This window comes from Heterodontus francisci, chromosome 24, assembly GCF_036365525.1.
Source record: "Heterodontus francisci isolate sHetFra1 chromosome 24, sHetFra1.hap1, whole genome shotgun sequence".
Lineage (NCBI taxonomy): Eukaryota > Metazoa > Chordata > Chondrichthyes > Heterodontiformes > Heterodontidae > Heterodontus > Heterodontus francisci.
The window spans coordinates 66,021,988-66,046,977 of record NC_090394.1 but is presented as its reverse complement, the minus strand read 5'-3'; the positions used below and the strand labels follow the sequence as shown (position 1 = coordinate 66,046,977).

The window sequence follows — 24,990 nt, the reverse complement described above, 5'->3', positions numbered from 1 at the left end:
ACAAAAAGCATGACAAATCTTATCCAACCAATTACTGACCCATCAGTCTACTCTCGATCATCAGCAAAGTGATGGAAGGTGTCGTCAACAGTGCTATCAAGCGCCACTTAAAACAGCCAGCAACAACCTGCTCAGTGACGCTCAGTTTGGGTTCTGCCAGGGCAACTCTGGTCCTGGCCTCATTACACCCTCAGTCCAAACATGAACAAAAGAGCAGAACTCAAGAGGTGAGGTGAGTGTGACTGCCCTTGACATCAAGACAGCATTTGACCGAGTATGGCACCAAGGAGCCCTAGCCAAAGTGAAGTCTATGGGAATCAAGGGGAAAACTCTCCACTGGTTAGACTCATACCTGGCACAAAGGAAGATGGTTGTGGGTGTTGGAGGCCAATCATCTCAGTCCCAGGACATCGCTGCAGGATTTCTTCAGGGTAGTGTCCTAGGCCCAACCATCTTCAGCTGCTTCACCAATGGTCTTCCCTCCATCTTATGGTTGAAGTGGGGATGTTCACTGATGATTGTATGATGATCAGTACCATTTGCAACTCTTCAGATACTGAAGCAGCCTGTGTCCACATGCAGCAAGACCTGGACAACATTCAAGCTTGGGCAGATAAGTGGCAAGTAACATTCACACCACACAAGTGCCAGGCATTGACCATCTCTAATTAGAGAGAATCTAACCATCTCCCCTTGACATTCAATGGCAGTACCATCAATGAATCCCCCACTATCAACATCCTGAGTGTTACCATGGACCAGAAACTGAGCTGGACCAGCTACATAAATATTGTGGACACAAGAGCAGGCCAGAGGCTGTGAATTCTACAGCAGGTAATCCACCTCCCAACTCCCTAAAACCTGTCCACCATCTACAAGGCAAGGGTGTGATGGAATACTCTCCACTTTCCTGGATGGGTGCAGCTCCAAACAAACTCAGGAAGCGTGACACCATCCAGGACAAAGCAGCCCAGTTGATCGGCACCCCATCCACCACCTTAACCATGCATTCCCTCCATCACCAATGCACAGTGGCAGCAATATGTACCATCTACAAGATGCACTGCAGCAACTCACCACACCCCCTTAGACAGCACCTTCCAAACGTGCGACCTCTTTCACCTAGAAAAACAAGGGCAGCAGACGTGTGGGAACACCACCACCTCCAAGTTCCCTTCCAAATCACACACCACCCTGACTTGGAACTATATCGCCGTTCCTTCACTGTCGCTGGCTCAAAATCCTGGAACTCCTTCCCTAACAGCACTGTGGGTGTACCTGCACCACATGGACTACAGCAGTTCAAGAAGGCAGCTCACCTTAAGGGCAATTAGGGATGGGCAATAAATGCTGGCCTTGTAAACGATGCCCATATCCCATGAAACAAGTAAAAAAACGCATTGAAGTAGCTCACAAAGGAATTTTATACAAGGGCGCATTAATCAATAGGTTATTCAACAAAATTAAACCCCAGCATCAGTAAATACAACATTTTGGCTTATTTTCAGGGCTGACAATAGATAAACATTGTGTTCTGCATTTCACTCCTACTTAAGATATTCATACTTGTGGAGTACTCACTGTTATTAGTTTTACAGACACTTTAAAACAACAAAGATTTGTCTACGCTGTTTTACAAACCTCAAGAGGAGATTTACAACTGCAATTCAAAGGTTAAAGTTCAATGTGATCCAGGCAAATCTTAAATGGTGCCAAAACAAGCTAATACATCATATGTGACCTTGATGCCTAGACTGCACCAGCTACAGCACCAGTGGAATGGGGTAGGCTTCACTCATAAAGGCACCCATTTAACTTCCATCCACAATTCTCCATAGCTAAGATAACTCTTTCTGGAGCAAATATACTGGCGACAAGCACTATGTGTAGAGTTGAAGTAATAATCATGAACAATTAAGCAAAGCTCAGCTCTAGTTTTAGTGTGAATGTAATTAATGCAACACTGATGCTGTTATTCTTTCTTAACTGTGAATCTGTGCCTATCATTCATTCTTCGGAGCTTCCGTGGGGACCTCTCCCTTCCCCGAGAGTTTCCTCTTGGTGAAAGAAAGAGAGTTTCTGCCCATCGTAGAGCTTCACCTCCATCAATGCTTTCTTTGTGTCCTCTGGAAGAGGAAATGCCACAGGCCCAAAACTACGTTGAGTTGGACTCCCACCTCCAGCCAGTGTGCTCCTGCTCTTGCTGATACTTTTAACCAAGAAGTTACATTTTTCTCCTATATATTTACTAACATAATTATCAGTCTCTCCTCTAACTATTTTTTAATAGATTTGCATCATGTGAAATTAACAGAAAATACCATGGGCAGGATATTCCCTGCGGGCTTCAGGATCCCGTGAGTTGACCTCATTGAAACATGCAAGATCCTTGAGGGGCTTGACACGGTAGATGCAAAGAGGATGCTTCCCTTGGCTGGAGAGTTAAGAACTAGAGGTCAGAATCACGAATTGTACATTTAGGACTGAGATGAGGAGAAATTTCTTCAAAGGATTGCATATCTTTGGAATTCTCTACCCCAGAGAGCAGTAAATGATCAATCATTGAGTATATTCAAGTTACAGATTGATAGATTTTTGAATACTAAGGGAATCAAGGGATATGGGGATAGTGCGGGAAGGTGCAGCTGAGGTGGAAGATCAGCCATAATCTTACTGAATAATGGAGCAGACTTGAGCAACAGAATGGTCTACTCCTGCTCCTATTTCTTATGTTCTTATGTCTTTTCCATAAGTTACACCCAGAGCCCTGCTTTTGAGCTATGAACTAAGTAATCACAAAATATTTATTCAAGACAATGTTGCATAATTTAAATTCCATCACCTTCTCACCTTTTCTAAACACATTAACTTGTTGCTGAGGTATTTAACCATAGGACAGAGAGATAGGAACCAGACAAGGCCATTTAGCCCCTCGAGCCTGCTCCACCATTCAATAAGATCATGGTTGATGTGTGACCTAACTCCTCATATACCCACATTTGTCTCTTAGTACCTTTGGCTGACAAAAATCTATCCATCTACCTGAGTTTTAAAATTAAATATTACTCTACCATCAACTGTTGTTCGTGGAAGAGTGTTCCAGGTAACTACTACCCTCTGCGTGAAGAATTGTTTCCTAATTTCACTCCTGAAAGGTATGACTCTAATTTTTAGATTCATCTTCATCTCATCTTTGGCCTCCTTATCTCGAGAGACAATGGGTAAGCGCCTGGAGGTGGTCAGTGGTGTGTGGAGCAGCGCCTGGAGTGGCTATAAAGGCCAATAGCTGGACTTATAACCCATAACTGCTGCCTTCCGTGTTGTTTCAGTCGCTGTGAGGTGACGATGGAGTGACCTCTCCATGGCGCATGCCTGGGCAAATGTATGGAGGCTGAGAATTGCCCAAGCGTCAAAACCCTCCCTCTCAGCCTTTCTGGTGGGGTCCAAAGGAGTGCAGAGCACGACGTTTGGCACCGGTATGGCTGCAGGAACTGCCGGAAACATGCAAAAGGTGACACATGACCGCCTACGGGGTTCCGCTCCGGATTTTCTGTTAGGGTTTACTCCCTTAGCCTTGGTCTCTCCCGAGACGCCCACAAGGCAGTGGGGTTGTTAGGGCCCCTACACAGGTGTAGGAGGATGCCGGTGGGAGGAGGGGGTGCGAGGGGGAGGGGTGGAGGGAAGGGGGTGCGAGGGGGAGCTGGGAAGGGAGCTGTAAGGGGGTAGGGGGGTGCAGGGGAAGGGGGTGCAGGGGGAAGATGGTGCGATGGGGGGGTGGGAAGGGGTTGTGAGGGGGAAGGGGTGTGCGGGGGGGTTTGGTGAGCTGAGAGAGTGGAGCTGGGAAGGGGAAGGGGGGGTGGAAGGGGAAGGGGGGAAAGGGGATGCAAGTAATAAGCCATTCCCTCAGTTGCCACCATCGACGCCTGGAAATCTCATCCGCGTCCTTCGGGAGGTGAACGACATCCTCGGGCGCCGGTACCAGCATTGCCGACAGTGCGCTGCAGATGCTCTCCGAGCCATCTCCCGCGGGCGCTTTGAAGTTGCGGCCGAGGAGCCATTCATGGCTTTTTGCACTTTCGGGGCTTCCCCTCTGTGATAGACTTATTTCCCTAGGGTCCCGCTGCTCCTTCTTCTCTGCAATGGACTTACTGCATGCCGTGGCCGCGAACACTCTAGACGGTGTAGACAGCAGGATCGGAGATCAAAGTATCACCAGCTGTACTTTGCAGTTTCGTCCGGATTACGTTCAATTTCATTGAGAAAACAAAGTGCAGGTATGGCTGGGGGAGGGCAGTGGGCCCAGGTAACATAAACTAGCTGTTAGCTTGTAGTTAGGGCTAAAATGAACTGATTAAAGAGCCAGGGGAGTTTAAACAGTTTAAGAGGGTAGGTTGGGGGAGGAAACACTAAGAATGGGAGCAGATGGCCATGGATAGAGTTGAACAGCAAGGGAGCTTCCTAGGGAGCTTGCAGCCCAGGAGCCATCTTAGATTTTAGATTACGCCCTCTAATTTTAGATTCCTCAACTAACAGAAATACCCTATCTGCTTCCCTTAATATCTTGAAAGTGATTCAAGAAGGCGGCTCACCGCCATCTTCTTAAGGGCAGTTAGAGATGGGCAATAAATGCTGGCTTTGCCAGTGATGTTCACATCCCAAGAATGAATTTAAAAAAAACTTTAACCTTCTAAATTCCAGGGAATACAACCCTAGTTTGTTTAATCTCTCCATGTAGCTTAACCCTTTTTGAATCCAGCTATCAATCTTGTAAATTTATGCTAAATTGCCTCCAAGACTAGCATGTCCTTCCTAACATGTGGTGCCCAGAACCGTTCACATTCCTCAGTGTGCTTTAGCTAGGGCTTTTGTGGAGCTGAAGCATGACTTCGATCCTCTTGTATGGGTCAGTGGAAAATGGCGATTATTCATGGGGCTCAGCCCCAACATTGAGTATTGCCAAGTTATTCCATCATAGAAGGTATCACATCAGGGCCTGATGCAGCCCACCTGCAGCAGCAGAATCCTGGCTGATCTCTCGCCCTTTCTAATGGGAGACTACACTGTTGTTTTTGCTTCCCTAGCCGAGTTCAGCTAACTCCACACAGACTGAGAATCAGACCTGAAACCCGCCTGGCCTGTGTGGCTCAGCTACTCATTGGTGAAGCTTACTGAGCAATCCATCAAACTTCGCATGTTGATGCAACAAGGGTTTCAGCATGTTAGCATACAAGGAGATTGATAGTTGGGAGTTCTAGTCCATTTAGCATCACATGACAATCAGGTAACAAGCCAAGATGTATGAACAAGTGATCTGTTTTAACAAGTCATTCACCTGTCAGTTAAAAATATACTAAACCTTAGATATTTTTTGAGGTTAGCGCAAACCATGATATCTCTGAAAAGTAATGCTCCTTTGTCTGCTTCACTTTATTCAATCTTAAGAGATTGTAGCTCATTTTATCTGAGGAGTAGAATACCTAGATCCATTGCTTCGGGGCCTTTATGGTTATATTCCTAGTCACAGACAAGCCAATCCAAGTTTTTTTTTGTAGGCTGTCAGATGCATATTAGCCCTTTCCTCAAATGAGGATGGCATTTGGGTAATTAGGGTGCCATGCTATCTAAACTAACTGACATAACGAAACTTTAATAGAATCTCCAGGTGAATTCAAGACTAATATTGCCTCAAATGTTGGTATCCTGCACAAAATGGTTAAGTATATGGGTCACTTTTAAAAAAAGGTTGCACACTCTTTGATCAAGAACATTTCAATTTTTGTACAAATTATTTAATGTACTGAGATGATGAAAAAATGATGTTTTTCATCAACTAAGAGGCCAGGTGTTTTGTAATAAATACACTCTCATATGGAACACAGGTTATCTCACAGGCTGTCAGTCACAAGCCCAGAACACAAAGCAAATTCATGGGTTTGGTCTCAGATGCACTTGATCCCCAAGTTTCTCTTCCCTCCTTTCCTCCAGTCAGGCTGATAGAAACAGTTAGCTTGAGTTACATGCTTAAATCCACACCCGGCCACTCATCGGCAATGGGCACTAAGTAATTAGTTGTGCCAATGGATCATTACAACTTCAGAAATAAAAGGAATTTAATACCCAATCTTTCTTTGACATATTCTTAACATTGCCATTAGAGCAATGTGTTTCTTACGCCAACTTTTTCACTCCTGCCCTTCTAATTCTTGCTGGATTGCAGATGCACATGCAGCCCTGCATTTTACATGAGCAAGTCTTGACAGCGTTTCAAGCTATTTGACTATGCAAGGCATTGCAACCACCCAGTCACACCCAATTTCCACATATACAGCCTCTACAGCAGGGGATACTGAATAACAAATCAGGAGTAGGCACTCTAGTCAATGCTCTCCTGCCAGGAGCGCTGAGACCAATTGTAGCAACCCAATATTTGCACCACTGGGCATTGGCTATCTCAGCCAACAGGTTACTGAAACTGAAGCCTGTACGGCTTAGTGCTACACTGCTCTTGCCTTTACTCAGTAGGCATTGGAGGAGTGATTAGTGTCCATTTCATAAAATCATAGAATGATACACACAGGAGGCCATTCAGCCCATTGTGCTTGTGCCAGCTCCTTGGTGGAACTGTCCAATTCATCCCACTCCCCCCCCTGCTCTTGCCCTGTAAATTTTTAAGCAACATCAACTTGATTTGAACGTTTTTTTCAATATGAAAAAGATATAATCAGCACTTTTCATGAGCACGGCACATTGACAATAATTTATTTGAATATCTGATGCCACTTTGATTTGCTACAGAATACAGCATGCAAATGCAATGATTAGTGTTATGAACGCTGGACTTTGTAGTAAAGGCCTGCCACCCGACCCGAACCCAATGGGACCTGACGACGTGTCAGGTTCGGGTCAGATCGGGTCGGGTCGCACTTCCAGGTCCGGCATTTGGGCTCGAGTCGGGCTGGATCAGACATCCTCTATCACCACCTCAGGTAAGTGACTCTAATGTTAATTTACTTTTTGGACTTTAAAGGTGGTTTTGTTAAGATTTATTTTAAGCTTGTGCAGGTAAGGAACAAAGTGAAAAACAGAAGGTAGGTTAACTGATGGTCAGGTCGGGTGCAGGAAAAAATGGAATTACTCGGGCCAGGTCAGGCTTGAGGTTGGATGGGGTTCTGTCGGGCTCGGGTCGGGTCTCATTTGCAGAGCCCAGCAGGTCTTTACTTTGTAGTATGGTTATGTTCTAAAAACTATGATCTTTAATGGAGTGTAAAACGGACACTCAGAGGAAACATCTGACCTCATGCAAAGTCTGCCCAGAGACTAGCTAGGGTTCTTGGTTACCATGAGAACAAGGAAGCTAGATCAAAGAACCTTTTGAAAGCAGGGCACAGCATTGCAACACCTAAAGGACAATGGGTTTCTCTCTCCCAGACTCTCTGATTGTAAACAGGGAGCCAGTGGCTTTAAAATTCAGATTTGAGTTGCAATTTTTAACACCTGGAAACAAAGGAAGGCCCAGGTCATTTTGCTATGGTCAGACTTGTGGGCCGGAATTTTACATTGGGCATGAGGTCCCGCCCACTAGCTGAAAAGTTGGGGCCGAGCCCGCCGCCATTGGGTCTGGGGAGCCACGCCAGGATTTTACGCTCGCCGGGCCCTTAATTGGCCCTGGGCGGGACTTCCACCTCCTTGAGGCAGGAAGTCCCACCTAATGGAGCTGCCAGCCAATCAGCGGGCCAGCAGGTCTTAGTCCCAGCAGCACCACCAGAAGCAGTGGCCACTGCTGAGAATACACCCAAGCCATCGTGAGTGAGGTTAAGGACGGCCCCGGAACGAAGGTAAGTTTTTGGGAACTCGCCGGGGACAATCGGCGGGGGAGGGGTGTGGAGTGTTGTGCGGTGGAGGCATTTGGAGCTTCGGGGGCAGCCCTCCGTGGGGCACAAGGTGCCTGATCAGGAGGCCCCCCCCCCCTCCCCAGCCTACAAGAAGGGCGCCAGGTTTTACCTGGAAGTGTTTTTGGGGTCTTTGCCGTTCGCTCGCTGTGGGTAAAATACCTGCAGTGGTGGGAGGAGGCCCTAACTGGCAGTTAATTGGTCACTTAAGGGCCCTGATTGGCCTGGGGCAGGTGGTCCATTTCTCGCCGCTGTCCCATGTAAAACTGCAGTGGGGGTGGGAATGTGTTGGGAACGGACCTCCCCCCTCCCACCGCCTCCCACTCAATTTTACGTCCCCTCCCCCACCACCAGCCCTTTCATGGGGGGGCGGGTGGCGGTAAAAATCCGGACAGAGAGACAGACAGAGAGACAGACAGCTCTGAAATTGTTTGAGTTTAGGAGGCTCCAGTCACACAAATCAACTCCAAGCAAGAACAAAACAACAACAAGCACTTGTATTTATATAGTGCTTTCAACTGAATGAAACATCCAAAGGTGCTTCACAAGAGTGTTATAAAGCCAGATTTGACACTGACCCACATAAGGAGATATTAAAGCAGATGGGCAAAGGTTTGGCCAAACAGCTAGGACTTATGGAATGTCTTAAAAGGAGGAAAGTTAGGTAGAGAGGCAATTAAAACCAGGTTATCAGTTAAAACCTGCAGATTGTGGGGATTACTTTGGTGATTATGATCAGGCCAGATGCAAGCAAAAACAGTATAATTAATGTTAACAAGCCATTTTTAAACTGTGCCTCAAAGAGGGAATCAATTGGTGAATTAATTTTGGTGTTTAAAAATATATTCTTCTCAACATTGCCAAACCTCATCCAAAAATGGACAAAAGAACTGAATTCCAGAGATAGGTTTAGATAATCCTGACATCAAGGCAGAATTTGACTGAGTATGGCATCAAGGAGCCCTAGCAAAACTGCAGTCAATGGGAATCAGGGGGAAAACTCTCTGCTGGTTGGAATCATACTGAGCACAAAAGAAGACGGTTGTGGTTGTTGCAGGTCAATCATCTCAGCTCCAAGACATTACTGCAGGAGTTCCTTAGGTTAATGTCCTAGGCCCAACCATCTTCAGCTGCTTCACCAATGACCTTCCTTCAATCATAAGGTCAGAAGTGGGGATGTTCGCTGATGATCGCACAATGTTCAATTCTAGTTGTAACTCCTCAGATAATGAAGCAGTTCATGTCTACATGCAACAAGACCTGGACAACATTCAGGCTTGGACTGATAAGTGGCAAATAATATTGCCTGGCACTTGTGTGGCATGAATGACTTTCTCCAATAAGAGAGAATCTAACTGAACTGGAGCAGCCACATAAATACTGTGGCTACAAGAGCAAGTCAGAGGCTGGGTATTCTGTGATGAATCACACTTCCTGACTCCCCAAAGCCTGTCCACCATCTACAAGGTACAAGTCAGGACTGTGATGGAATACTCTCCACTTGTCTCGATGACAGCAGCTCCAAGAAGGTCGACATCATCCAGGACAAAGCAGCCCACTTGATTGTCACCCCATCCACCACCTTAAACATTCACTCCTTCCGCCAGTGTGTATCATCTACAAGAGTCAATGAATCAACTTGCCAATAAAAACAAAAAATACTGGAAATACTCAGCAGGTCTGGCAGCATCTCTCTGGAGAGAGAAGCAGAGTTAACATTTCAGGTCAGTGACCCTTCTTCAGAATTGGCAAAGGTTAGAAATGTAAAAGGTTATTAGCAAGTAAAGTGGGGGTGGGGCAAGACATAACAAAGGAGAAGGTGTAGCTAGGCCAAGGTCACAGAATAGCTGACCAGAAGGTCGTGGAGCAAAGGCAAACAATATGTTAATGGTGTGTTGAAAGACAAAGCATTAGTACAGATAGGGTGTTAACAGACTGAAAATTGAACAGCTGCAAGTACAAACATGAAAAAAAAAACAGTAGGTAAGCAAACTGAACAAACTAAGATGAAATAAAATTACATAAACACAAAAAAAAATTTCCGAAGGGATTGTTCCCTCCGTGACACCCTGGTCCACTCCTCCATTACTCCTACCACCTCGTCCCCTTCCCATGGCACCTTCCCCTGCAATCGCAGGAGGTGTAATACCTGCCCATTTACCTCCTCTCTCCTCACTATCCAAGGCCCCAAACACTCCTTTCAAGTGAAGCAGCGATTTACTTGTACTTCTTTCAATGTAGTATACTGTATTTGCTGCTCACAATGTGGTCTCCTCTATAACGCAAACTGGGTGACGCTTTGCGGAATACCTCTGCTCAGTCCGCAAGCAGGACCCTGAGCTTCCGGTTGCTGGCCATTTCAACACTCCCTCCTGCTCTCATGCTCACATCTCTGTCCTGGAATTGCTGCAGTGTTCCAATGAACATCAACGCAAGCTCGAGGAACAGCATCTCATTTACCGATTAGGCACACTACAACCTGCCGGACTGAACATTGAGTTCAATAATTTCAGAGCATGATCGGGCCCCCCATTTTACTTTCATTTTTAGTTATTTTTTTCTTTTTCCTTTAAAAAATATATTTTTTTGTGTTTATTTTATTTTTCTGTGACCTTGTCCTATCTACACCTCCTCTGCTATCTCTTGCCCCACCCCCGCTTTACTTGCTAATAACCTTGTACATTTCTAATATTTGCCAGTTCTGGAGAAGGGTCACTGACCTGAAACGTTAACTCTGCTTCTCTCTCCACAGATGCTGCCAGACCTGCTGAGTATTTCCAGCAATTCTTGTTTTCATTTCAGATTTCCAGCCTCCACAGTATTTTGCTTTTAATCAACTTGCCAAGCCTCCTTCGACAGCACCTACCAAACCCACAACCTCGACCACCTAGAAGAATAAGGGCAGCAGTTGCATGGGAACCCCACCATCTGCAAGTTCCCCTCCAAGTCACACACCAACCTGACTTGGAAATATGTCACCGTTCCTTCATTGTTGCTGTGTCAAAATTCTGGAATACCCTCCCTAATAGCACTATTGGTGTACTTACTCCACATGGACTGCAGTGGTACAAGGCGGCTGCTCACCACCACCTTCTCAAGAGCAGTTAGGGCCATGCCAGCGATGCCCATGTCCCAAGACTGATAAAAAAATTCACCCATTTGGACCCAAACTGCGGAGATTTACAGATTTGAGGCTATTAAACTGTGGTTAGACAACCAGGTCTGTGCATTGTTTCAAGCTGCTGTCAACCCTGTTTACACACCACCTTTAGCATCACTGCCTGAATGCACCATTATCCTATGTGTTACCACCGAGGCAGGAGTAATGCACTGTCAATTCAGTCCCATTACTCCACAGGTCATAGCATATTATTAAAGTTTTCCCACCCATTGGAAATTAGCCAAATTATCACTTTATTATCCCCCCAGAATAAAACAGAACCAGGTATCTTTAAACAACAACAAATTAACTACTTAATAATAAACTAAATCTTAAACACTATTGAGATAAACCTATGCTTAAAAGACTTTATAACTTCTTATTTCTCTTAACCCTAATACACACACACATATACATTCAAAAACCAACGGTTAATGGTTTTAAAAATGATGTTTCTTCGGAATGGATAAGTAACTAGTTTGTAAGTCCTGGTGATATACGTTCCCGTTTGGTGAGGTGTCCCAGAATAGGATAATTAGATACCACTCAAAGTCTCCAGGCAAGTTTGACGAACAGTCTTTAAGGGATAGGCACTCAAAGCACTTCGGTTGCAGCAGGCATCACACAATTCTTTCAACAAGGAGTATAGCAACAGGTCTATTTGGATTTTGAAATTGGTAGTCTTTCAGTAGAAACTTTACAGAGAATTCCAGCAAACACAAACAGATAACAGAGAGTCACTCCTGAAGCAGAGACTTCTTAGAGTATGGAAGAAAAAAAAAGGAATTTACTACCTCCAACAATACAAATGTTCTTTTCCAGGGTTTTTCTCTCCTTAGGCAATACAGAGCCTGAAGATAAATGTAGTTTTTCTGCTAAGACAGACAGAATTCTTCCTTCAGTATAGAGCATGCTTCACTGATCTCCAGTTCAAACTGGTTATAGCCAGTCTTTACAATACACCATGTGACCTCCTCGCTCTCCTGCTATTGCCTAGGAAACAGGTGCAGCTGTGGGCACACTGTGCCCCTTGGTTTTAAAGGCACACTGTTTTTAAACAGAGGAGGAAAAAAAACAGCCACATGACATATGTCACTGTTTGGCTGGGCTTTAAAACACTTTCCAATTACACATTGCCAACTTCGTATCATGCTAATTGAATCTTTTTTTTAAAAAAAGCTTTGCTCAACCCAGATACTTTAATATAAAGGTAAATGATGCATGGAATGAGGAAAGACCAATTTTAATGTCAAGGTCACACCCTCCCCACAGACCATTTACAATTTACCCCACTGTGGACTCAACCAACCCAGGTGAACATCCAGTAATGTAAAGATTCAGGAAATGTCTCCCATACTCCCAAAGGGTAGCCAAGCCAAATTCCAGGGTATTAATCCCATCTTACAATCCATCCTTGTAGCACTGATCATTCCTCAGTCATGCTCTGAGGAGTACGAGACCCAGGTTTAATGGAGTATTTAGCCACATGGATCCACTCTTCAGTTTTATCCTGAATCTTGTTCTTGCGAAAATATTTTTTAAAGGCGTTAATCAACAAAGCATTGGCTGGGAGTCTATTCCACAAATTCACCAGTGCATAAGGAAAAATAATATTCCTGTAATCTCTCATCTTGATCATTCCTCACCAATCATATGGTTCAATAAACTTGAACACATAAGATGTAATTAAAACTTAGTTTTTTTAGTTTTTACTTTTTAATTATGCAAAATCAGAATAAAAATTCAGGATAAACTCACACGTTATTGATTAGTAAGCAATAAAGGCAAATCTAATGAAGAGCGAGCGCCATCTTAATTTTAAGGAAAACAAACATTTTGAAAGGAGCACATAACCAGGTTTGCTGTGAAATCGATCAAAGACTTCATTACGTTTAATTTTTCTGGAAATTCAACAAACATTTCCTCAGCTTTTAGAGGTAAGGCTCAAAATGAAGACAGCTGTCTTAAAGGTTCCCTGCAGCGCTCACTGTTTTCAAAAGCAACTGCACCAGCGATGAAAGAAACTATCAAATCAAACCAGGAAGGTTCAAGATCATGAAGGAGCTTTTCAGTTACTGAGGTGACAAGCAATTGCTCACTGACAGACAAATGTTCAATCATGAGACTGGACTTATACACTCAGTTACTGAAAAAGTCCCACACAAAACTAACCCTTAATTTTTTTTCTGTTCTTAGAAAAACCTCTTCAAAAATAGTGTAAACAGTTTATAGATTGACAGCAGCTTCCTACAGTTTTAAAAATGCTTGTGATAGACACAGAGGTTGAAATACAGATGGTGCAGAACAGACAGTAATCTGATCGGCCGCCCACTATAAGCTGCACGTGACATTCAGTTGCATTGCAGTCAGTGGAATTAAACATCAAGCGTCCAATCCGACCCCACCTGTTTTACCCAACCGCCCAAGACAAATTTCTACCCAGCCTTTCAATGATCAGTGTATCTGACACCCTCTGAATATTTTATTCAAGAAGTGATTTAATGAATTGAAAGTGAAAATAGATTGCAATGTTGGAATCTGATGGATCATAGAAACCTCACAACTTAGCACCAACTAATGGAAGATTTGACTGAAGTGTTAAATCAATTTGAAGCCATAAGTTGCTCTTAATTCCATTTCCTTTTAGGTTACTACTGCTTTATGAACAAAAATCAGCCATGGCTCAGTTGGTACCATTCTTGCCTCTGAGTTAGAAGGTTGTGGGTTCAAATCCTACTCCAGCATTTCAGCATGAAAATCTACGTTGATACTCTAGTACTGAGGGTGTGCTGTGTTGTTGGAAGTGTTGTCTTCCAGATGAGCCATCAAACTAAGGCCCCATCTATCCTATGGCACTATTTTTGCAGAAAGCAGGGGAGTTATCTCTGGTGTATTGGCCAATATTTATCCCTCAATCAATATCACAAAAACAGGTTATCTGGTCATAATCACATTGCTGTTTGTGGGAGCTTTGTGTGTGCAAATTGACTGTCGTCTTTCCTACATTAAAACAGTGACTGCAAGAGTACTTCATTGGCTGCAAAGTACTTTGAGAGGCGCTGGGGCCATGAACGGTATTATATAAATGCAATTTGTTATTCCTTTTGAAATAATGTTTGTGCAGCCAGCTTTTTAGTAAGTGTAATAGCTGCAATTCTGCTTTACAAGATGTTGCAAAAGAAAACAAAAGTCAGTTTATTTAAATACATATACACTCCATAAGTAATAATTACTTCTCCTTGCCAATTCAACATTATGCTACTTATTGAAATACTTAAAATATCCTGCCTTAGGATAAAATCTTCAGGCTGACTCGATACGAGGTCAGAGTTGATCGTATTAAGTTAGTGAGTTATGAACTAATCCACCCAGGTTTAATATTGTAAACAAATGGACACAAGGAGGATTGAGTCCAGAAAGGTTAAAGAACTTATAATTTTGTGAAGTTAAATATGATCATCTACTGCTGAAAACAAAGCTTATCCATTCACAGGAATGAAGCTAAAATTTTGGTCTGTTTTCCAGGGGGATGTTGAATGTTTAATCAACGGATATGTTACTTAACTTTAAAAGGAGCTAAATTTCGATCAGAAGCCAAACCATTAGTATTTTTCAACTTAATTTACTGTGAGAAGAGATTAATTCCAATTAAAAATCCATCATCCTTAAAATGTTGGATTGATTTCAAAAGCAGTCACGCAGCCAATTATTTATCATGCAGGACCAAATATGGTCCTTCTGGAACAGGTAACGCTATGCAATTTTAAAATATGAAAAAATAAGTGAATTCTCTTTTGCAGACCTTATATGTAGAACTTTGAATCCATACACAATAGTTATAATCGTGCCAGAATACTGAAATGATACATAGCCAAATAGGAATATGAAGAATGTCAAAGCAGAATTAGGGACCACTTATTTCTAGTAATTGGATAACCCAAATTTCACTTTTGTTACTTGGGATTCTGGGATCGTTACTCATGTTCTGTGGAGGATATTCTGTAATTGAATCTAATTTCTGTGAAAACCAGTGCCTGGATCATTTGGAACAAACACTTTTTGTAAAACAAATGCAAAATACTGTAGATGCTGGAAAAACAGAAAATGACAGAAATATTCAGCAGTTCTGGCAGCATCCATGGAGAGAGAAAGAGTTAACGTTTCAGGTGAATATCCCTTCTTCAGAATTTTTTGTAAAGTTGGAATTCCCATCATGATAAAAACGAGCAGACTGCAGAGGCAAACCTAGTTGGCAAATCTCTCCACCATCAGCATACTGTGGCTGCAGCCTGTTCTATCTACAGGACACAACGAAAAAAGTCACCAAGGCTTCTTCAGCAGCACCTCCCTAACTAATAACCTCCATTGCTTATCTGTGAGCACAACACTGCTGCCTGCTTCATAGGAACATAGGAGCAGGAGTAGGCCATTCAGCCCCTCGAGCCTGCTGTGCCATTCAACTAGATCATGGCTGATCTTCTACCTCAATGCCATTTTCCCGCACTATCCCCATATCCCCTGATATCTTTAATATCTAGAAATCTATCAATCTCTGTCTTGAATATACTCTATGACTGAGCCTCCACAGCTCTCTGGGGTAGAGAATTCACCACCCTCTGAGTGAAGAAATTCCTGCTCATCTCAGTCCTAAATGGCCTACTTCTTATTCTGAGACTGTGTCCCCTGGGTCTGGATCCCCAGCCAGGGGAAACATCCTTCCTGCATCTACCCTGTCGAGCCCTGTAAGAATTTTGTATGCTTCAATGAGATCACCACTTCTGTCCCATTGTCATTCACCAGCACTGCCTCCTTTCAGGAAAGTTACAACATGGAGTTGGTGGGAGCAAAACTCCAAATACATCAGCACTGAATATTTATGTGTACACCAACACATTGAAAACTATTCAAAACTAGTCAATAATAAATTACAGATAGACCAAGGATACAGGAGACACAAATATGATTTTCCAGCAATATACTGTGCAGGAATCAATTTGCTCCTATTTCAGATTTCCCTTTAAACTTTGTATGACTATCAAAGAAACTTAATATGAGAGACATAAAAGGGACTTATTTGGATGTAAGGAAGAAATCTCTTCTTAAACCATTAAATACATAATTGTGTGCTCAATGTTCTTGTATTCCACAATAGGAACTGAGATTTAAAGGGTGGTGACAAGATATAGACACAGACTGAGGTGATCTCGTGGAATGGGATTCCTTGCAATGCATCCATTCAGCATCCTAGGTGTTTGTATTCTCACCCCAGGCAGTTCCCAGGCCAGCTGCCAGTTTTATTTCTTCCCTGCTACCAAGGTAGTGTGTTTTAGCCACAGCCTATGCTCCAGCAAATGGAGATAATCAGGATCCCACAGAGCACCCCTGTAAATACAAACATTTGTTAAAACATAAAACATTTAAAAAGCAAAACCAATCAGCAGGTGAGTAAACACCATCGATATTACTCTTCATTTAAACGGGAACCCAAAAGCTAGCTCAGAAACAGTGCAAGTCCTTTCTCTCAGGAGGACTAAGCCCAAGCCGTCCTTGAATGCTGCAGTCTATATATAATCCCTGGTATAAAATATCTTTAGCACTAATAATACTCCCAGCACCAGCCGATGACAGACAGAAAAAGAAGTGGGTTTAATGTTTAACTCCTGTCAAAAAAATTCTAAATTTGAGGCCAGCAAGGAAACTCACTCCAGGCATGTGGGCTGTTAAGGGTTTTACAGCCTGTTTACGTTATGGTCTCTCAGTAGGGAAGCTTTAATCAAACACAACAGCTAGGCACATTTTTTATCACCTTGAAATGTGCCAGGAGCTGAAGCAACATAAATATTGGTAGGTTAGGAATGCATGAACAGGAGCAGGTTATTCAGCCCCTCAAGCCTGTTCTGCCATTTAATGAGATCATGGCTGATCTGTATCTTAACTCCATCCACCTGTCTCGGTTCTATAACCCTTAATATTCGTCCCAAACATTATACCAAGACTCCAGCTTCTCTCTCAAGTGGATGTAAACGATCATGTGGCACTGTTTTGAAGAAGAGCAGGGGATGTCTGCTGGTCATGAAAGACTCTATATAAATGCTAGTCTTTCGTTTTTTTCTTTTGGATAGCCAGAAACTATTTCCGCTGGTTGGGGAGTCTAGGACCAGGGAGCATAGTCATAGGCAAAGACAGGTATATGGAGTTAGTTTGAAGATCATCAATGATCTCACTGAATGGTGGAACAGGCTTGAGGGGCAAAATGGCCTACTCCTGTTCCTATGTCCTAATGTCTTCTCTAGTCACAATGCTAGAAGTGCCAGCTCATATCTCGGTCAGTTTCATCAATTCTCATCTTGTCCACTAGATGGAGAAGTGCAACGAGCAAGCTGTCTATCCAGAGCAGTCTGCAAAAGCTTCATACTCTTCAGTTCACACTATCCGACACTTAAATGTTTACAGCACAGGAATAGAACGACTGGTAAAATGTGACAGACCAAAAACCCTTTTTGAACTATCTGCAAAGCAGTCCGCACCTCTTTAGTTTCAAAGAAGTGCTCAGTGGTAAATACTAATTCAAATATTGCAATCTGATGAAAATGAATCACAAATTAAATGTTTTTAACAGTACGTAAGCCAACTTACATTAGCTAAGGTAGTAAAGACCATGTGGAGTAAAGTCTAGCGAAAGAGACAAAGAGGATTTGCTGTTAGTTACTGCAGAATCCTGGTACAGGAGCGAAGGAAAGACAATGTTTTTGCAGATCAGGGAAGTTTGAAAAATGTTAAATCATGGGGGATTCTGATGACTGTTGATACTGACTTGGAAAACTGCAAAGGATAAACAAAGGAGGGCACATGACAGAGAAATGATGCAGATTGCAGCTCTTTCAGTCTGAAGAAACATATCCAACAAGTTACAAACTGCTGTAATCTTTATGCATGTACAACCAAGACTCCTAAATCAATAAAGATTACCTTACTTCAGTTAAGTAATATTTATATTTTTTCTTTAAAGAAGAATCTTCAAGTAGTGATTTCCTGACTGAAGCATCAACTTCTATCTTTTATAAGTCATGGAAAGTCTTCACTCCTCTGACAAACAGCACTGAAGTATTTTATAGCTAAATGGAGATTTAAATTGTCATAGATAACAGGAACAAACAACAGTTTCTTCCACAATTTTCCTCTGGAGGTTTTAATACAAAGAAATGATTCAGGGAGCAGTAATTTTCTCTAAGCAGGGCCTCAAATTACTCGTAAATTACCCTAATCGTTACACAACAAAATGAAAACTCTGTACAATAAACACTCAGATAACTGAACGGGGATAAGGTCATCTGGAAAAGATATTCATGGTTAGACTAGATTTTTCAAACTGTCTTTTGTATTGATCTGCATAATTAGTTTACAACCAATGATACTTTCTTTGAAAAAAGCAGTTCATGATAATCCTAAATTGGTTCAGTCCAATAAAGTTGCCCGTTATAGGGTGAGGAAGGAGTTAAATGTCCGACTCTATTCATTCCAAATCAGGGTAGATCAGCTTTTCAGCTGCCAAGGGTTCTTTGTCCTCTGCTATAACTTACAAGTAAACAGTTTTATTTGAATTGTCTTTACCGAGAGTGAACTCCTTGTCTATTGAAAAGCTGATCTCACACACATGTGGGTGAGATTTTAACTCATTCAAAACCCATTCACTTCCTCTGACAAACAGCACTGAATAAAGCACAGGGTTAAAATCAGGGACATGTCTCTGATATAATGGAACATCAGACATGTCTGTATTGCAATCTCACCACTCTTCAAGCAAACACCATTAGAAGTATGGCTGATTAGCGAAGTCTTCTGCATTATTTAAAATAAGGAATAATGGAATGCACCTTGGGGGAAGGAGTATTTTACATTGAATGTACTTTTTACCCTTCCACCCCGTACAGTACATCAATAAAAGTTATCTACCTGTTCTGCTACATAGATATTACAGCAATATAACAGTTTGTACAATCTGCCAGGATTTTGCTGGGTTTATCAGTAAACAGCTGCTTTATGGAAAATAGGCTTGCATTTATATGGTGTCGCTCACGATCTAGAATGCCTCAAAGCACTTTAGAGCCAATAAAGAACCTATTGAAGTGTAGTCACTGTTGTAATGCAGGAAACACAGCAGCCAATTTGTGCACAGCAAGCTCCCACAAACAGCAATGTGATAGTATCAAGATAATCAAAAAAGTGATAGTGATTGAGTGATAAATATTGTTCAGGTGGTGATCTTGAAAATAGCGCCATGGGACCTTTAACATCCACCTAAGAGGTGCAGACGAGGCCTCAATTTAGTGCCTCATCCCAAAAGATGGGAAGCAAATATATTAATGCATAGTTTTAATTTTCAGTCAAAGTAACCTATTTTAAAAGCAAATAAAAACAAGAAATGCTGGAAATACTCAGCAGGTCTGGCAACATCTGTGGAGGGAGAAGCAGAGTTAACGTTTCAGGTCAGTGACCCTTCTTCAGAACTCAGTGTTCTGATGAAGGGTCACTGACCTGAAACGTTAACTCTGCTTCTCCCTCCACAGATGTTGCCAGACCTGCTGAGTATTTCCAGCACTTTCTTGTTTTTATTTCAGATTTCCAGCATCTGCAGTATTTTGCTTTTATCTATTTAAAACGCATATGGCTTAAGAGCTGTTCGCTCAACAACTTGCATTAATTTTCACATCAGCCATTACAGTAGTGTGAAATTGCTTGCAATAACTGATGTCCATTTCATTCACCGTCTGCCTTCCCCTTCTGAAGGCACTGGGGTACAAGTCAAAGGTGTGAGCAAGCCCCCCAACACCAACCAAGTTGGAATGTTAGTTGGCTATTCAGCTGTGGAGGGCATCACATCAGAGTCTGATTTTAATGTGTTGTTGTGTAGGGATACAATGTTCAGCAGGAGGCACTAAAGAGCAATAATGAAGGGAAACTGATGTAAAGGAAAAGTGCTCAAGCTGTTATCCAAACTGAGTTCAATTGATTCACTATGGACCAGGGCTCAAACCTGGAGCCTTGTGTTCTGTAGCACTCTATATGGTGCATTTACTCTCTGTCAGCAGATGAGCTCTGTGCACTCCAGTGGTTTTAAATTAGCCTAATACAGCAGAACTAGTTATGTCGATAGACCAGTTTTACTCCTTCAGTACATTTTTGCACTATCAAAAAAAAACGATGCTATTCTTTCTAGATTTATTTAAAACACAAGGCATTTATGGAAAGGTCCATTATTTAGCATTCATGCTTAGTCATTCGTACCTAATAACTGGCAAATGTAAACTTCAGTGAAGGGGGAGCCTCGTCAAAGTATAAAAAACACAAAATGATTGAGAGAAGTTAGAGTTGCATTATTTCAAGAAATTAGGACTGAAAAGTATAAATGGAAAAATTGGTGAATAGTAATTTTAGAATAGACACCAGGAAAAATCTTGCTCAGAAGACTGAGAAGTGTTTGGAACAATCTACCCGGAAAGTAAAGAGAAATAAGAAGCTTGTGGTTATTCACAATCCAGTGATTCTGACGGACAGCATGTACAAAATAGATGAGTATCCAAAAAGAAAGACTAGTATTTATAGAGCAACTTTCATGACCACAGGACTTCCCAAAACTTTTGAAGTATGGTCGTTTCTGTAATGTAGGTAACGCCACGGGCCGAATGACCATTTCTCATACTTGACTTCTGACCAATCCTCCTGCCTGGGTCAAAGTTCATGAGCAAGGGTTGTCCACACCTCACTGGAGATGGACAGACAGGAGTGAGATGTTGTCAATACCTCACAAGTCTCTGCCCCCATCCAACACAAGTATCCTTAATGTGGTTGTTTGCCTCCATGCATTCTCCTCAATGCAGGAGAGTGGGAAATAGTCTTAAAAATATCAGACACCACCACTTTGCTATGCATAGGACTAATCCTACCAGCTTCAAGTCTTGCTAAATGCAGAATATGTTCAAAGACTTCTAGCAAAACCTCAGTGGTCATGCATTTTTAGATACTGCTTAAAAATAACCATATTCCCTGTGCTTATTTCAGATTGGTTTGTCAAGGGTTGATCAGAACATTAAACACTATGAACTGTCTGAAAGATAATGCGAAATTGGAACTAGGGAACATACCCAGGGGCAACTTTAAATGTCTGCAGACCACATAAATTATTACATACCTGTGCTAGATACAAGAGCCAAATAAGCAGAAAATTCACATGTCACACACAACCTCACATCAGCAGCTGAATGTACCACGTTGGTAACGTGGCCAATATCAAATTTCTCTCGTATTTAAACAAGCGCAAAAGTGATGGTCTCTTTTGTATCCCAGAGAGTGTATAGAAGAAATAACATGAATTCAACACATCATACACACTTTCTAAAATGACAGACAAGAGAGATCCACCTGTGACCAGGGAGTTAGACTCAGCAGACACAGCACTGCGCACCGCACTGGAATGTTCTGCTGCATATTACTTAGCTGAAGATTTTACGACAATAAACAACTTGAAGGGAAGTAGTAATACTATCCCTGACTTTGTTTGCATGTCTGTGGTCAAGGCTATAGGATTGCCCCATTCCTTTGAAAGTCTGTAATTGTCACAGAACTTTTCAGGATCAAAGCTAACCGAGAACAGTGATCCACAGTCCCATAGCTTAATGTGAAACTCAGTATTAAAGGCCAAACCACAAAGTTTTAGAGTTGAGAAGCGTTAGAAAACTGAAATCAAACAGTATTTTATGCCATCATGTGCAGCAAGAGCTGGTGAATGGAAGCCATGCAAGCTTGAGAGCTTGGTTGTACGAGTGGAAAGGAGTTAGAAAGAGATGCAGAAATCTGCCTTCCATGTAACGGGGAGTGTTTAGTTAGCATCAAATTACACCTCTCTACCTGCTCACCCCTGAGTCACATCTCCCCCTGAAAACATTCCAGCACTCCAGGCAAAGATAAACCTGACACTAATTGGTTCAGTAACGTGGAAGATTAGAAAATGCAATGAAAGAAAATGAGCAATTTCCCCTCATGTTATGTTCTTTGCTCTAGTATTTTAAATACAAAGGAGCAAAGGCTTCAATTCCTGATAGTATTCCATATTACTTGCAATTTTTTTTGCTGTGAGTTAATTAAGGAGTACAAGTAGGAAAAGAATTAGTTTTAAAAGCTCAGTGTTAGATCACCATGTAGGCACAGACACAGTGTTCCAAATTGTAATACAGACCTTCAAAATCTGACAGAATCCCCTCTAAATGGTCATTCACAGAGAGCTCCGACATCCTGCACGTTATCCACAGCAAAAGAGTTGTCAGAAAAGTTCCAGGCAAAGTTAAGAAACTGCACAGAAACTGGGTGGGCAAGAGCAAATCTAAAGTTTGCAAACTGTTGAGCAGATCAGTTGTTTCCTTGTAGACCCAAAGGTTTTCTCTCTCTCTATCTGGAAGCAGAGCACAATTGTTTGGATGCCTCCTAAGACTCCACATATGCCAAATGCTTTCAGCTGCAAGCAAGGCACAGCTCCCAGCAAAAACACGCAAAGCAAATGGTCTGGCCCTCCCTACACAGATGGGTTAGAGCCCAGCCCCATTAGCAGATTGGCTGGATCATATTCCTGCCTCAGCTACCTCCAGTTGTAAAGGTTTTCTCGGGAGGGGGGGGGGGGAGTGGGGGAGTGGGCCTCCAACTTTAAAGCACATGACCTAAATGAGACTTCAGAAGTTGAACAGTTGGGGGAAACACCTTCAGATCACAGATCAGAAGCAAGCAGTATTTTTTTTAAAAATCATATAAATTCTTCCACCCACAGTAACTATTGTAGTACAGAAGGGAGAAAGGTTGCTGGTCTTTAAATACTCCAAATAATATTAGTAACTGGACTGCACGATGTATCAAATGTATTGAAAATCATCCAACTTTACTGCTTAGTCCATACTTTCTTGGGGGAGAGGGGGGAGAGGGGGAGGAGCGGGGGTGGGTGAGGGGGGGGAGGGGAGCAGAGGACGGGGAGGGGCAGAGGGGGGAGGTGGGAAGAAGAGGGGAAGAGGGGGAGCAGAGGAGGGGTAGCAGAGGAGGGGAGCAAAGGAGGGGAGAGGAGCAGAGGAGGGGGAGGGGGAGCAGGGGAGGGAAGCAGAGGAGGGGGAGGGGTAGCAGAGGAGGGGGCAGAAGGGGGGCAGAGGAGGGGGGAGGGGTAGGAGAGGGGGGGGCAGAGGAGGGGGGGGCAGCAGAGGGGAAGCATAGGAGGGGGCGGAGGGGGGTCAGAGGAGGTGGAAGGGGGGCGGGGGGCGGGGGGCAGAGGCAGGGGGCAGAGGAGGAGGGGGGCAGAGAGGGGAGGCAGAGGAGGCGGAAGAGGGTGGCGGAAGGGGCAGAGGAGAGGGAGCAGAGAGGGGCAGAGGAGGGGGCGGGGGCAGAGAGGGGGACAGAGGAGGAGGGCAGAGGGGAGGCAGAGGAGAGGGGGCACAGGGAGGCAGAGGAGAGGGGCAGAGGAGGAGGGCAGGGGCAGAGGAGGGGGGGCGGGGGTAGAGGAGGGGGCAGGGGCAGAGGAGGGGGGCACGGGGCAGAGGAGGGGGGGCGGGGGCAGAGAGGGGGGCAGAGGAGGGGAGGGGGAGAGCAGAGATAAACAAAATACACACTATAATATATAATGCTAGAGCTGGCCTCCCACATTCTACCTTCCGTAAACTTGAGGTCATCAAAAACTCTGCTACCTGTGTCCTAACTCGCACTACGTTCCATTCACCCATCGGCCCTGTGCTCACAGACCTACACTGGACCCGGGTAAGCAACGTCTCAATTTCAAACTCTCATCCTTGCTTTCAAATTCCTCCATGGTCTCACCTCTCCTTATCTCTGTAATCTCTTGCAGCCCTACAACCCTCCGAGATAGCTACACGCCTCTACTTCTGGCCTCTTGAGCAACCCTGATTTTAATTGCTCCACTGTTGATGGTTGTGCCTTTAGCTGCCGAGACTCTAGCCTCTGGAATTCCCTCCCTAAATCTCTCCATCTCTCTACCTCTTTCCTCCTTTAAAATGCCCTTTAAAACCTACCTCTTTGACTAAACTTTTGGTCATCTGACCTGATATCTTCTGACGTGGCTCGGTGTCAAATAAATGTTGTGTTTCTGTGAAGCACCTTGTGATGTTTTATTATGTTAACGGCGCTATAGAAACACATATAACACAAGTTGTTGTACAGACCTCTAGCAGGGAAACAACCCCACGTGTTGTTCATCTATCTGCCATTTTGTAACTCAGGCATTTATTTTAAACAGCAGTAATTGGACTGCAATAAAAATATGTTCTGTGCATGCCTGTTCATATCAATAACACCAACAAGCCTATAGTTTTGCGATCGACTCCTAAAGGCAGCCCTTTTATAACACATGATGCTGTATAGTAATTCAATTGATTTGCAAATATGAGCCATTCCTGTCTTTTAAAGATCAAATAGGCCATTGCAGGCCTGGTCCCATTACTTCCATCGGCTTTGTCTATTTTTGTGTGTGTGCGTATGTACATATTTTTCCTCCTCTTGGTGATTGACACTTATTAAGTGCTACAGTGATTGAAGCTAATTCTGTTCAGGAGATAGGATTCCCTGCCTCCTCTCTCAATACTCTCAATTATTCCCATTATTTTTGATAATTGCCTCCTGTTGTCCACTCTTGAACATATTGACTGTTCGAATGGTGCACATGGTTTCCTAGTGGGACCTGTGTGAGGACAGACAGTGAATGTAGACAAGCTATTGAACCTGGTGTAACTCTGCTTGGTTGTTACCCTGGAATTGAGCATGGTTACCCGACCCGAACCCGACGGGACCCAACAACATGTGTCAGGTTCGGGTCGGGTCGGGTCGCTTTTCCGGGTCCGGCATTCAGGCTCAGGTCAGGTCGGGCCGGGTCGGACACAGTGACATCCAGGACGTCAAGGC

At 43.3% G+C, this 24,990-nt stretch overlaps 1 protein-coding gene across 2 annotated transcripts in view; it reads right to left on the bottom strand.

The window, feature by feature from the left end:
* septin12 (septin 12) overlaps positions 1-22,337 on the bottom strand; it is a 414,646-nt gene extending 392,309 nt beyond the window's left edge. For both annotated transcript variants that reach the window (XM_068056451.1, XM_068056452.1), the window contains exon 1: positions 22,283-22,337. In XM_068056451.1, coding sequence (XP_067912552.1) covers positions 22,283-22,337 — 55 coding nt within the window. The remainder of the gene's footprint in view (positions 1-22,282) is intronic.
* Positions 22,338-24,990: the final 2,653 nt, after the last annotated feature.